A 13077-nucleotide genomic window follows, 5' to 3' on the forward strand; every position below is an offset into this window, starting at 1 on the left:
CCCCCGTCACCACCCACAGCTTAATCCCCTTCTCCTCTGCCTTCCCCCAACCTCACCCCTCTGGGAGGATATTTAGAACCTGGCAGGGGGTCCCCATAAGCCCCCAAGCTGACGCAGACTTGGAGCCAGGCCAGGGACAGGGCAGCCTTGCCAACAGGCCAGTGTGCACATTCAGTTCTGTCCTGTTTAGCAAACACTGTGAAGTCCTGCTGTGCACTAGCACGTCCCTCTGCCCCCCCCCGGGCCTCCAGGGTGACCTCAGTGTTGTGGGGCAGGGCAAGGGAGCCCTGAGTATGTGGGCTTTCAGCCACAACCTCAGGGCAGACACAGAGGCTGGACATGTCATTCATTCAATCAGTGGTTCACTCAGCATGCTCTAGGTGCCAGGGACTTTTCTAGTATTAAGGACACAGTTCAAAAAAGCTAGAGTCTCTGCCCTCTCTACAGCCTCAGTGCTGAGTCCCGGTGAGTCAACAAATTGTTTCTGAATTCATCATCCACCTCCCCACTTTTTACCCCATTACCTGGGTGTCCTTGTTTAAATTACTTCAACAGGTTTCTAAGAGCCACCCCCCCATGCCTCCCCGCCCAGTCCTTCAGCCATTTGCTACCTTTCTGAGCAAGATGGCAGAGCTAGATGAGTGGTCGTCATTTGGAGATAGCCCTGATCATACCCCACCTTGCATCACCCCCTTTCTCCTAGGCTTGTCTGAACATGGCATTCAAGGCCTTGCTCAGTTGGTCCCAGCCCACCTCTTATCTCCTCCTCTGGCAGTTGTCCCTCGACACCCTACTTACCAGCTCTGTCTGTCTGTCTCTGGGGACTGTGGGTGAGAGCCATGCCCTTACTCAGAGAGAGGTCAGGCTGGAGGCCTCTGCAGGGGAGACCCTGGGCTGGGACACAGGCTAGTGGAGCCCACTGGTTCATGGTCAGGGGATGCACTACTGGGAGCCCCCCCCCCCCAACCCGGGACTCAGGGCCTGGGAGCAGTGCCATGGCGTTTTATACAAGGCCATGCTACCTGTGGATATGGGAGGGCCCAGCCAAGAGCAGGGTGAGGCTTCTGTTTGTCCTCTGAGGCCCCTGTGCCCTGCCCCCCCTACTCTCCCCATGCAAGCCCACTGCCCCGCTCCACTGCCTTCGCCTCCACCATGACCTCTGCCTTGCCCTGTCGTAGGCATTGACCGATGTGCCACTGGAGCCACCAACATCTGCGGCCCTGGAACCTGCGTGAACCTCCCAGATGGGTACAAATGCATCTGCAGTCCTGGCTACCAGCTGCACCCCAGCCAGGCCTACTGCACGGGTAGGCACTAGGGCATCCTGGCCTTGCTCAGTGACTGGGGACAGAGTCAAGAGTCCAGGCAACAGAAGGTCCAAGCAATGCTGTGTGCTTCAATGAATTGAAAAAGAGTGTTGTTGCTATAGACAAGGCTAACCTTAACCTTGGGGAGACCAGTCTCTGAGACCATCTGATGAGTCTCGGGACTCCAAAAGAATGGGAAGGCCCCTAGGGCCGCTGACCCATTCCTGGAGCCGTCGGCTCTGAGATCAGCCCACGCCTCCCCCTAGCCGTCTTGCTGCCTACAGAGGAGACCAAGGCCTACCCTCGTTGGAAATGTCTCCACTGACCACTCCCTCAATATTTTTATTCAGGAGAGAAAATCCATTGTCTTGAAGGAAAGGAAGTGATCAGGAGGCCACGGGGGGAGGGGGACATGGGCAGGGAGGAAGTGCTGGACCACTGGCCCAGGCCCTTGGTGCCTGATGGACTTGATGACCCCAGCCTTAGTGATTTTGCATCTCCCTGGCTTGCTCTGCTCCCTCTCCCCCTCCTTGACCCACAGCACCATCCCCTGACCATCTGCTAGCATGGGGAGGTTGCAAACAGGTGCCCAAAGAAAGGTCTCCCTGACCTCCCCCCCATCTTCCTCTGCTCAGACGAGAATGAGTGTCTGAGGGACCCCTGTGCAGGAAGAGGGCGCTGTGTCAACCGCGTGGGATCCTATTCCTGCTTCTGCTACCCAGGCTACACGCTGGCCACCTCGGGGACCACGCAGGAATGCCAAGGTGAGCCAAGCCTGCCTGTGTCCCTGGGATGCAGGACCCCCTAGAGAGTATTGAGGTAGAAGATGATCCAGGCATTCACAGCCCCCAGACACTGCTATGCAGCATGTGGAGCATGGGAGCTGTGAGAACTCAGGGTAGTGACCTGGCCCTGGGAGGAAACCGACCCCTACTCTGAGACCAGGAGAGTTTCAGACCAGAATGACCGCAACGTTCACAAAGGCTCCGAGGAGGTGTGGCTGGTGCCAAGAGTGTGAGGGGTCTGGGGACAAGCACTGGAGATGAGGACTAAAAGCCTGGTTTCCCAAATTCTGAGTGACTAGGAGCCGCTTTCATTTTGGGCAAGGAGAGAGATGCGTGAAGACACCCACTGGGACTCCTGGCAGAGCGGGGAGCAGGCTTTGCAAGAGGAGCGTGGGTCCTCAGCAGCTCAGAGAGCTGGCAAGTGCTTGCGTTTCCCTGGGAAGGCCTGGCCCCCTGCGCGGGCCCCGGGCAGAGAGACTTCCAACACAACCCTTGACTCTCCAGCATTTGTGCTGCAATACAAAACCTGCTGCATACACTTTATGGACGAGCTCACAGAGAATATGATGAGGCACTTTCCAGGCTGGGCCTTAAGATGCATAACCCAGCTGGGACACTTCATTGGAGGACTCTTCCTGTGGCTCGCGTTGCTGGTTCTGGCCGGGGCAGCCCAGCTGCCACCCACTGTCCCGCCCTGGAGGCCAGGAGTCTGTGTATCCTGACATTACCAGGGACGCCAGGTTCTAATCCCCCAGAGATCTGGTCTGCAGAGACCGAGGCCATCCGGGTCCCCTCACCTGACATGGAGGAGAGGGAGGAAGGGGGAACACCCAGCTAACTTAATCAGGGTGGGGGAATGACACGAGTCCCTCATTCACACCAAGCGTGAGCACCTGCTTGCTGGCTACCATGTAAGCTCCTGGATACGTGTGCATAAGGCGTGTGCACGGGGTGCTGCACGGTCCAGATGAAGACCTGGCTCTGTGTGGCAGAATGATTTTGCTGAGGGAGTGTTGGAACTGGGGCGGAATAGTCCTAGTTACCCTTTCATGAGCACTTCCCTATGCTCCCACTGTCCTAAGCACTTAATTGTATGAAGTTCATCCTCCCAACCCCATTCGGTAGAAACCCTTACCCCCATTTCATAGTTAAGCAAACTGAGGTTCAGGGAGGTGAATCGAAATTCCCAGGGACCTGAGACCTAGTGGTGGCAGAGCTATAAACAGAATCAAAGTCATTCTGGCCCCGAAGCATGGTTTGCTTCCAACAGCGCACACAGCGAAGGAATGGAGAAAGCAGGGAGTGTTCCAGAGCAAGGGAATCATTTCTACGGAGGGCAGAGTAGTGACCAAGGCTGGCAGGCTCTGGGAATAATGATAAATGCGGTGTGACTGGGAGCGTGCGGAGTGTGGAGGAAGTGGCAGGAGCTAGGGCCAGTTTGGGAAGTCCTGAGTGCCAGGCTGAAGGGTTTGGACACCATCCTGAAGGCAGTGGGCGGCCAGTGTAGGTTTATAAGCAGAAGGTGATGATGCACTCAGCCGGGCCTCAGGGAGGTGACTCAGCACGTTGGCAGGTGTTGTAGGTCAGAGGCGCTGCTCTCTGCAGGCTAGGCCCGGTGCACCAGCGGGGGACAGGCAGTGGCTGCTGCAGGGAATGGTGTCACCAGTCCAGGATGTCTATGCCAGCCCCAGCAGCTGGGGAGGGAGCTCAACGTCAGCTTCAGTGCTTCGCCCAGTGGGTCATGACTGCCCCTTGATGGGACCTTATTCAGGATAACATCCACTTTCTTTTTTCTTCTGAATTTTTTTAAATTGCTTATTTACATCCAAGTTAGTTAGCATGTCCTGTGACAATGATTTCAGGAGTAGATTCCTCAATGCCCCTCACCCATTTAGCCCATCGCCCTCCCACAGCCTCTCCAGTGACTCTCTTGTTTGTTCTCCATATTTAAGAGTCTCTTATGTTTTTGTCCCCATGCCTGTTTTTATATTATTTTTGCTTCCCTTCCCTTATGTTCATCTGTTTTATATCTTAAAGTCCTCATATCAGTGAAGTCATATGATATTTGTTTCTCTGCCTAATTTCGCTAAGCATGATACCCTCTAGTTCCATCCACGTAGTTGCAAATGGTTAAGATTTCATTTTTTTGATTGCCGAGTAATACTCCATTATATATATACACCACATCTTCTTTATGCATTCATCCAACATCCACTTTCTAAATTCTGCTAGTCTTATAAAGCAGTATCTCATTATTTAATTATATATGAATTATTGCATTAATTTACAGGATGAATTAATATAAAGTATAATAATTTCTGGGATTAAAATTAATATAGTTGATTATTATAAGTTTGAGTATTAAATATTTTTTATGTTTTTAAGTTTATTATTTATTTTGAGAGCAAGATAGAGCAGGGGAAGTGCAGAGAGAGGAGAGAGACAGGGACCCAAGCAAGGCTCCGCACTGCCAGCAAAGGCCTGATTCAGGGCTCAAACTCCCGAACCGTGAGATCATGACCTGAGCTGAGATCAAGAGTCAGATGCTCAACCAACTGAGCTATCCCAGTGGTCCTAAGTATTTTTTAAAACATTTACAGGGCGCCTGGGTGGCTCATTCTGTTAAGCGTCCAATTTCAGCTCAGATCATGATTTCACGGTTCATGAATTCGAGCCCCACATTGGACTCTCTGTTGTCAGAACAAACCTGCTTCAGGTCCCCTCTCCCTCTCTCTCTGCCCCTCCTCTGCTGATTCATTTTCTCTCTTTCTCTCCCTCTCTCTCTCTCTCTCAAAATAAATAAATAAACATAAAAAGTATTTACTGATAAATATGAGCATCTCTTCGTACATTAGCCTTGGGATTTCCTTATCTGAAAATTGCTTGTTCCAATTTTTTTGCTGTTTTGAGTGGCTACTGATTTTCCCTGTAACTCTTTGGGAGTTCCTCATATATTCCAGATTCTTGCCTGGGTTTAGATATTGCAACTCTCTTATTTCATCCTCTGTCTGTTAACCTTATCCACCTGCCCTTCTTTTTAACAGAAATCCTTAATTGTAACATAGTGAAATTCACCTTTTGGGGTTATTTTTTTTTTTAATGTTTTTATTTATTTTTGAGAGATAGGGAGAGACAGTGTGAGCAGGGGAGAGTCAGAGAGAGAGGGAGACACAGAATCCAAAGACAGGCTCCAGGCTCTGAGCTGTCAGCACAGAGCCCAACGCAGGGCTCGAACCCACGAACTAGAGATCATGACCTGAGCCGAAGCCAGACACCCAACAGACTGAGCCACCCAGGCGCCCCTGGGGTTATTTTTTATGCATTTAGGGCTTTAAGAAGCCATTCCCCATCCCAAGGCCACAAAGATATCCTTCCACACTTTCTTTCATAAAAGTTAGTTTCACCTTTCACAACATGTTTTATCCCATCTGGAGTCTGTCTGTACGGACGTTAAGATCTGTGTTTTGTTTTGTTTTTTGTTTTGTTGCTTTTTCCCCATTTCTATGCCTGTTACTCTGCACAGAGCAAGTCTGCTTTCTCAGCCTCTTCTATCAGTCACCCTGGCCCTGCCGGTCTGTGGGCTTTTCATCAAGTACCCGCGTGCGGCTCAGCCTCTGGGTTCCCTTTCCTCTTGCACTGGGATCCCAGCTTCTCAGAGTGAGGGTGGGTTATTTCAGAAATGCCCGGAGAGGTATTACAGTGCAGGCTCCCGTACTGTGAGGGCAGACTCCCTGGGTGTGGGCGTGGGGGTGTGCATTTTACACCTGCTGCCGATGATGCTGCACGCACCTCAGTGTTTCAGAGTACTGCTCAGAAGAAAACACTGCAAACAAATGATGAGTATTTCATTCATGCAACAGGCACTATTTGGGGTTCTGGGCTGGACATTAGCGACATTGGGATAATAAGAGATGTTCTCTGCAGTCGGGGTGGGAGGGAAGCAAGTAAATGAACAGTCACTACAGTGGCTGAGTCCTAAGAGAACTCTGGGAAGGGACCTATGGGGTGGAGGGGAGAGGTCAGCCTCACCTAAGAGATGAGTAGGACGCAGCCAAGCTGGTGGGCAGGAAGCCACTCCGGGCAAGCGAGCAGGACATGCCCCAGCTCAGGAGTAAGCTCAGGCTGGGAGGCGGGAACCAAGGTGGGAGAAGCAGGCAGGGGCCAGATCCTAAAGGATCTCACGTGCCAGGCCTGGGAGACCAGATTGTACAGGGTAGGTTTAATGCTAGAATAATAATAGCTAACATTTCTTCAGTGCTTACCTTGTGCCAGACAGGCACTGTGCTAGACCCTTCTCTTGGATTATCTCATTTGATCTGCATAGGGACCCCATGAAGTGTTTGAAACAGTGCTGGGGATGGGGGGTGGGAGGTGGGGGGCTAAGGTAAATCCTCCATTGATTTCACTGTGGGGACAAAGAATGGGGAGGGGCCAGAGCAACCTTGAGTGGATCAATTGAACCAGTGGGGGTAGGATGCTGCTGACCATTGAGGCCAATAAAGATACTCCAGGTGGAGACATTTGTATGAACAAAGCCTTGGTGGCTGAGTGGTGGGGATCAGCAAACAGCAAGGCTGGGGCCAAGTGGCAGAGGTCTTGTGAGCCAAACTGAAGCATCAAGGAACCCCAGCAGGGATTTAAGCAGGGGAGTCGAAGGACCAGGGTCAGGCTTCTGAGCCGCTGGGGGGCACCAGTATGCTTTAGGACAGTGGAATAAACCACTTCAGTAGATCCATAGCTGCCTAAGATGCCATCTCTCTAGCTACTTAATCCCTAACCTTTAAGAAGGCCCTTAAGAACTCTAGGATCAGATCTCCAGAGGGTGCACTGGGGTTAGAAGAGGGCTTTATTGGTCCCCTCAGATGATGCCATGTGGGCTGCCACCTGACTTTAAGACCAGCCTTTGCCCCAGGGTGAGAAGACAGCTTTGAGGGTTCCCAAGGGCCCTCAAAGTAGTCTACCTTGGGAGAAAGGAACTCAGGAATTTGCAGGGGCCCAAGCTAGATCAGTCACAGACCTGGCGTAAGAGCCCCCTACCAATCATGGCTGCAGCAAGGATACCTTTTCCTGCCTGGGCCTCAGCATGGGCACCATTGTCCTTGACCTCTTAAGGGATGCCTCATGACCCCTGCACTAACCCAGGACTTTCCTGTGTGTTCACAGACATAGACGAGTGTGAGCAGCCAGGGGTGTGCAGAGGGGGACGATGCACCAACACAGAGGGTTCCTACAACTGCCAGTGTGACCAGGGCTACATCATGGTCAGGAAGGGACACTGTCAAGGTAAGAAATGGGATAACGAAGGGCTGCTGGCTGCTCTACCATCTCTTGGTTCCTCCCCCGGTGCTGGCTGCCCCTACCTTCCCTTCCAGCTTCTCTCCGACTGGGCCCCTTGATGCGGAGCACACTCTTATGGACAGAGCTCTGTCTTGGGAATTCTTGAGGCCTTTCATCCCTTTCAATGATATTGTGGCATCCTCTCTGCCCCCCACTGCAGGAGGGCACAGCAACTTTATCCACACGAGACCCCAGGAGCAGCCCTTTGTACACCTCTTCACCTTGCCTTGAGTTACACTGCTCTCCTATATGATAGAGGAGAAGCCAGTCCATCTGGGAGGTGTTTGTGGCCTCAGCTATGACCTACTTGCTAAAGCTTCTTGGGCTATGAGCTCCTTGGGGCTGGACCATATCTTTAGATGACCCATGTGCAGACACCTGATAAATGTCCCGCATTGGACAAATGTTAGCAAATGCTGGCTGAATGAGTAAATGAATGAAGAATGATGGATGGAGCCCCAACCTTTGCTCCCTTTCCCAGGCCCTGCCGAGAGGTGGCCGCAGCACTGCCAGGTAGTCTCCCCACGGACCCGCTCAAAGCTGCCCTGTCACGCCAGCCCCTGGCAACTCTCCCACTACCACCTCTTGCCAGGCTGGGGTGGCAAATGCTCCAAAGAAGCCTGGGTTATGTGCTAAGACTGGTTGAGACATGAATAAATGAAGGTAAATCAAGGCTCTCTCTGGAAAGAAATCCTGTCCTGGATCCGAGGTTAGGACCAGACACCTCTGAGCCTCCAGGTTCTTCCTGGCCAGGGCTTGCCTGATTGTACAGGGTCCTGGAGGTGAGGGATGAGCTTGTGAAGGGAGGGGCACCTTCCCAATGCCATTAGCAGGGACGCGAGGTCCAGAGTCCTAGAAGGTCTTAGCAAAGCGGAGCAGTGGCTGGGGGTACAGGACAGACAACTCTCTATCTGCACCCCAGGGTGTCACGTTCTCCTCTCAATGCCTCCCTGTTGGTGATTTTCCTTTCATACTTTGGCCTACACACGGTCAAAGCCAGAATGCCCTTTCTTATCCTTAAAAGCATGAAAGAGTCAGACAGCCAGGCATTTTCCAGGAGAATGGAGAGTTGATGAGGGCCTACTATGTGCCAGGAGGTGTCCTAGTACTTGACACATTACTTCATTCAAAAATCACATTACATTTTTTAACATTACTTTTTTTTAATGTTTTAATTTTTTTTTTTTTGAGAGAAAGGGAGAGCACAAGCAGTGGAGGGGCAGAGAGAGAGGGAGATGCAGAATGCGAAGCAGGGTCTAGGCTCCAAGGTGTCAGCACAGAGCCCAACACAGGGCTCGAACCCATAAACCATTAGCCCATGACCTGAGCCAAAGTTGGACACTTAACTGACAGAGCCACCCAGGCGCCCAGACAACATTACAAATTTGACATTAGACTTTATTAAAAAGAAAAGCAAACCCAAAGGAGATGAACCAATAAAATTCCAGGACATTAAAAAGATCATATTTATACAAACAAGTCCATGTTAAGGGCAGAGGCTCTGTAAAGACAGGCCTGGGTTTGGCTCTTGTCTTGACATCTGAGAATGGTAACCATAATGCCCATCTCCGAGGTCCTGGTGAGGACCAAATAAGCTAATATACACAGCAAGACCTTAAGTGAATAACGGGGAGTGTTTCTATCTGAAGGCCCCATTCTTTTTTACCTCTAGACTCCCTCACGCTGCAGTCCATGCCTCCACATTGTCCCCTTCCCTTCGGGAGGAAAAGTTCCAGACACACACCTTAGCTGGGAGGTCAAAGAATAAAGCCCTGATTAGGGAAGACCCAGGATCCTCCCAGTGTACAAGCAAGTTGGCAAGCTGGTCCCTGGGGTGCCTGTTTCCCTGGGGCCTCTGGGGTCTCGTCAGAACCTCATACCAATAAGGTGTGAGGTTTGGGTCATGTGATCTCATTCTTTGGTCAGCAATATGGGTTGAGTGCCAGCCTTGTCCCAGCCATGGGCTAGGAAGATGGCAATAAGACCAATAGCTCCAGTTGCCAGCTACCAAGGTGTTAGAACCCAGCAAAATATACAAACATTTTAGATTTAAATTCAAACCCTAGACTAGGGAGAAAAAATGTAGCTCTAGTCCACATACCAAGGGGTGGGTGGAACAGCTTCAAGATATCTGGTGACGTTAGAGCCTTTGCCTTTAACACGAACTGGTCGGAAGTGGAATCTACTTCATCCGGAATCTGTCTGGCTTCTTTTGATGGGCTTGGCAGATGGCTATTACATGCACTCCCATCTGGGAGAGTCTTTCCTTGCAAGGGTCCGGGGGTGACTAAGGGCTGCTTTGATCTTCTGCTTTCCCTCTCCCACTTGCTGACCGACCTCTCACTTACAATAATCACCGGCTGGGGCTCTGATCTGAGGTAGGAATCCAGCAGTGATGTGTGCATTAACAAGCGACCCCGGGCTTCATGATTTAGAACAGCGAAGTTGTTCCAATCAATGGTACATGTCCATCATGGGTCAGCTGGGGATCCTGCCTCATGTTTCTTCACTCTAGAACTAGCCTAAAAGAATAGCCAGTCTCTTGAATGTGGCCAGTCTCCATGGACGAAAGGAAGACTTGCTCACAATTATGCCATGGTCCATAAATTATACACGTCATAGCTCATCGGCCAGCACTAGTGCCATGGTCCGAGCCAAAGCACCAGGAGGCACAGGACGCCTGGGTGACTCAGTCAGTCAAGCATCTGACTCTTGATTTCAGCTCAGGTCATGATCTCACGGTTCATGAGTTCAAGCCCTGAGTCAGGCTTTGCACTGATAGCACAGGACCTGCTTGGGATTCTCTTTCTCTCCCTCTCTCTCTCTCTCTTTGACCCTCTCCCACTTGTGTTGTATGCATGCTCATTCTCTCACTCTCTCTCTCAAAATAAACTTTAAAAAAAAGAGAGAGAGAAAGAAAGAACCAGGAGGCACAAGCCTACCCTAGCCCAGCAAGGAGAAAGCTGGAATATTTAGTGACCAGCAACAGTACCAAGAGTCTCCTACTGCCCAGCATAGGACACTGTGCATCACCTCCACAGATGTGCCCAGACGTTTGGGGAAGGAGAGACATCAGGGCTCTTTTTCTGCTAATCTAATCTCTTTCTTATACTATCTGATCCCCATGGGAGAGATCCAAAGACTTCATTTTTTCCCAGTGTGGTCTTAGAAAAGGGTCCTCACCTCTGTCTCTATCTCCTGAAGCAACCATTGCTTGTCATTCCCAATGGCTTTGCCCATCCTTTTTCTGGTACCTCAGCTAAGGCCACCAGGCCATGGTGCTGGCTGTTCTCTCCTGAGTGGCCAAAGTTGGTGGTCCTAGATCCTTCAATCCCCCTCTTCTGTCTCATCCTCTCCATCTCTGTCTTTACAGAAACCCTAGGAATAGGTGAGCCTAGTGTCACCACAACCCAACCAGGGACTCTTGACTACCCTCTTTCTAGAGATGAAACTCATCTCAGTGTCCCCAAGATTACCTCGGGGATCTGAGTATTTCCTTGCAGAAACCCACCTGAATAACTGCCTGCCCTCTATCTACCTTCCTCCTCTGGACCCTCAGGGTGAAGTTTTGGCCTTGAGAGGGCCCGGGTACCCTGGGACAGAGGGCTTTGATATGGCTTGACTTCTACAGACCAAACTTCCTCAGATGAGACTCATTTTCACTCTTCACCTCAGGGCCCATATCCTGTTCTGTCACAGCAGCTGCTGGCTTTTGTCCCTTTGCAGAAAGCCTGTGTTCTGACCCTTGGCCCCGCCGCCTGCATTTCCTCCTGGATGCTGAGCAGGTCTTCCTCTTGGGCAATAGAGCTTCTGAATCTGCACAAGCCGGTGAACTTCCTCCAGGAGAATGACAGTTACCCATTTAGGAAGAGTAAATCCCTGTATGTCCTCCAGAGCTCAGTCAGTCAGTCAGTCTGTCACAAATAGTGACTGGCAGCCTCAACGTTGAGCCAGAGGCACATAATGTCTTCCTGCAGTCCCGACCCAGAGTTCAGTCTTTGTGTTATGACCTCCCTAAGTCAGCCCAAGTCCCCTATGTGCCTTCAATATGGACTTCTGGATATGCCAGGTCGTATCAGGAGGAACCTGCCAGCAGTTCCCTGGAGCAAGATCTCTGTCCTCCTCCTTGTGGCCCAGGCTCATCCTTTCTGACTCTCCACTGGATCTCACCAGAGTGGGTGCTGGGAGCCCTACATGGTTCTCACCTGGAACAAAAGTCTCTCCAGCCCAAAGCCTTGCCAGCCTCCACCTTGACCTGTGCATCAGCCTCAGGGCTGGTCTGTGGCACATCTGAGATTGGGGGTCATCCTCAGTCCTCATTTCCTGGTGCAGGGAAGCCCATTTTGCCATCATTGCCCAGGGGGCGATCTGATTCTGGGCTCTCCGGGACCCGTACAGCCCCAGTAATGTAAAGAAACAGGATTCACCAAGGCCGATAGGAAGGCCCTTCCCAACTGTCCAGCTCATGAAGTAGAACTCTCCCATCCTCCCAGAGCTGTGGTGACCATGGCCTCTTGCCCCACCCAGGGAGTCTCCCTTTCTAAAGTTCTTCTGTCTCTCTCTCTCTCTTGTCCAGAACAGTGGGTGGGAAGTGAGCTGGGAACACCAGACAGCACTCACTTTTTCCTAGTTTCCTTCTGTATAGAAACTGGCATCCCTCCCTCTCCCGCCTCCCCCACCAAGGGCAGGGTCAAGGATTTGCTTCCTCACAGATCTACCCATGTGCTGTGGTTCCCAGGGATGACCGAGGGAGGGGATGTTATTTTGCAGATATCAACGAATGCCGTCACCCTGGCACCTGCCCGGACGGGAGATGCGTCAACTCCCCCGGCTCCTACACTTGCCTAGCCTGCGAGGAGGGCTACCGGGGCCAGAGCGGGAGCTGTGTAGGTGAGGGCTGCTCGCCAAGGAGGGAGAGGGCTGTTTATCGTCGGGACCTCTGGTTGAGCCCACACACAGGGAGGGAAGGAGATGGACAGGGGGAAGTGGCTTGGAGGCTATTGTCCTCCATGACCCGGCTGGGTTCCCACATGATGTTGGGGCATGAGAAGGGTGTGTGCTTCAATGACTGGTGCTCTGCCCTCTGAATCAGCCTGGGTGGGACCCCTTTGGTTCCTTGGCCATAGCAACCCAGGAGTTAGTTACAGCCCGAGGTCCCAGAGCTTCTGTGGCTGGATCCTGCAGGGTAGAGTGAGATGCCAAGAATCTTAGGAAGAGGCTGATTCTGGTGGTGTGAGCTGGCAGCCAAGTCCTGCTGAGGCCCCTGGGGAGGAGGGTCTTCTGCTTTTCTGCATCTCAACAGCAATGTCTAAACAGCAACACCTAACTCAACAGTGGGTGCTCTGCTCCCTACAGAGGGCACTGCATGTCAGGTGTAGGAAGAATGTTCTTTCTGAAACCTCAGTCCCATCAGGAAGAAAGGCCCACAGTTCAGAATGCCAGGAGGGGCTGAATTGTGAATAGATGCTTTGAGGCTCTGGAGAAGGCAGGCATTTCCCAGGCCCTTGAGACTCCAGCCAGCCACCCAGACATAGATTGGCCTCTCTCCGCATTGCCCACTCACCTATTGCAGCTGGTTGTTGGGCTGGGAACATGGAATCCTACTGGTATGGTTGGCAAGTAAGTGGTCAGAAAGGTTCAGATCCACT

At 51.7% G+C, this 13077-nt stretch overlaps 1 protein-coding gene across 1 annotated transcript in view; it reads left to right on the forward strand.

Moving 5' to 3' along the window:
• Positions 1 to 13077, forward strand: part of LTBP2 (latent transforming growth factor beta binding protein 2) — a 50021-nt gene that overhangs the window by 25881 nt on the left and 11063 nt on the right. The window contains exons 12-15 of the mRNA XM_029952647.1: positions 1179 to 1307; positions 1943 to 2071; positions 7256 to 7375; positions 12200 to 12319. Coding sequence (XP_029808507.1) covers positions 1179 to 1307; positions 1943 to 2071; positions 7256 to 7375; positions 12200 to 12319 — 498 coding nt within the window. The remainder of the gene's footprint in view (positions 1 to 1178; positions 1308 to 1942; positions 2072 to 7255; positions 7376 to 12199; positions 12320 to 13077) is intronic.

Source organism: Suricata suricatta, chromosome 9 (genome assembly GCF_006229205.1).
Source record: "Suricata suricatta isolate VVHF042 chromosome 9, meerkat_22Aug2017_6uvM2_HiC, whole genome shotgun sequence".
NCBI lineage: Eukaryota > Metazoa > Chordata > Mammalia > Carnivora > Herpestidae > Suricata > Suricata suricatta.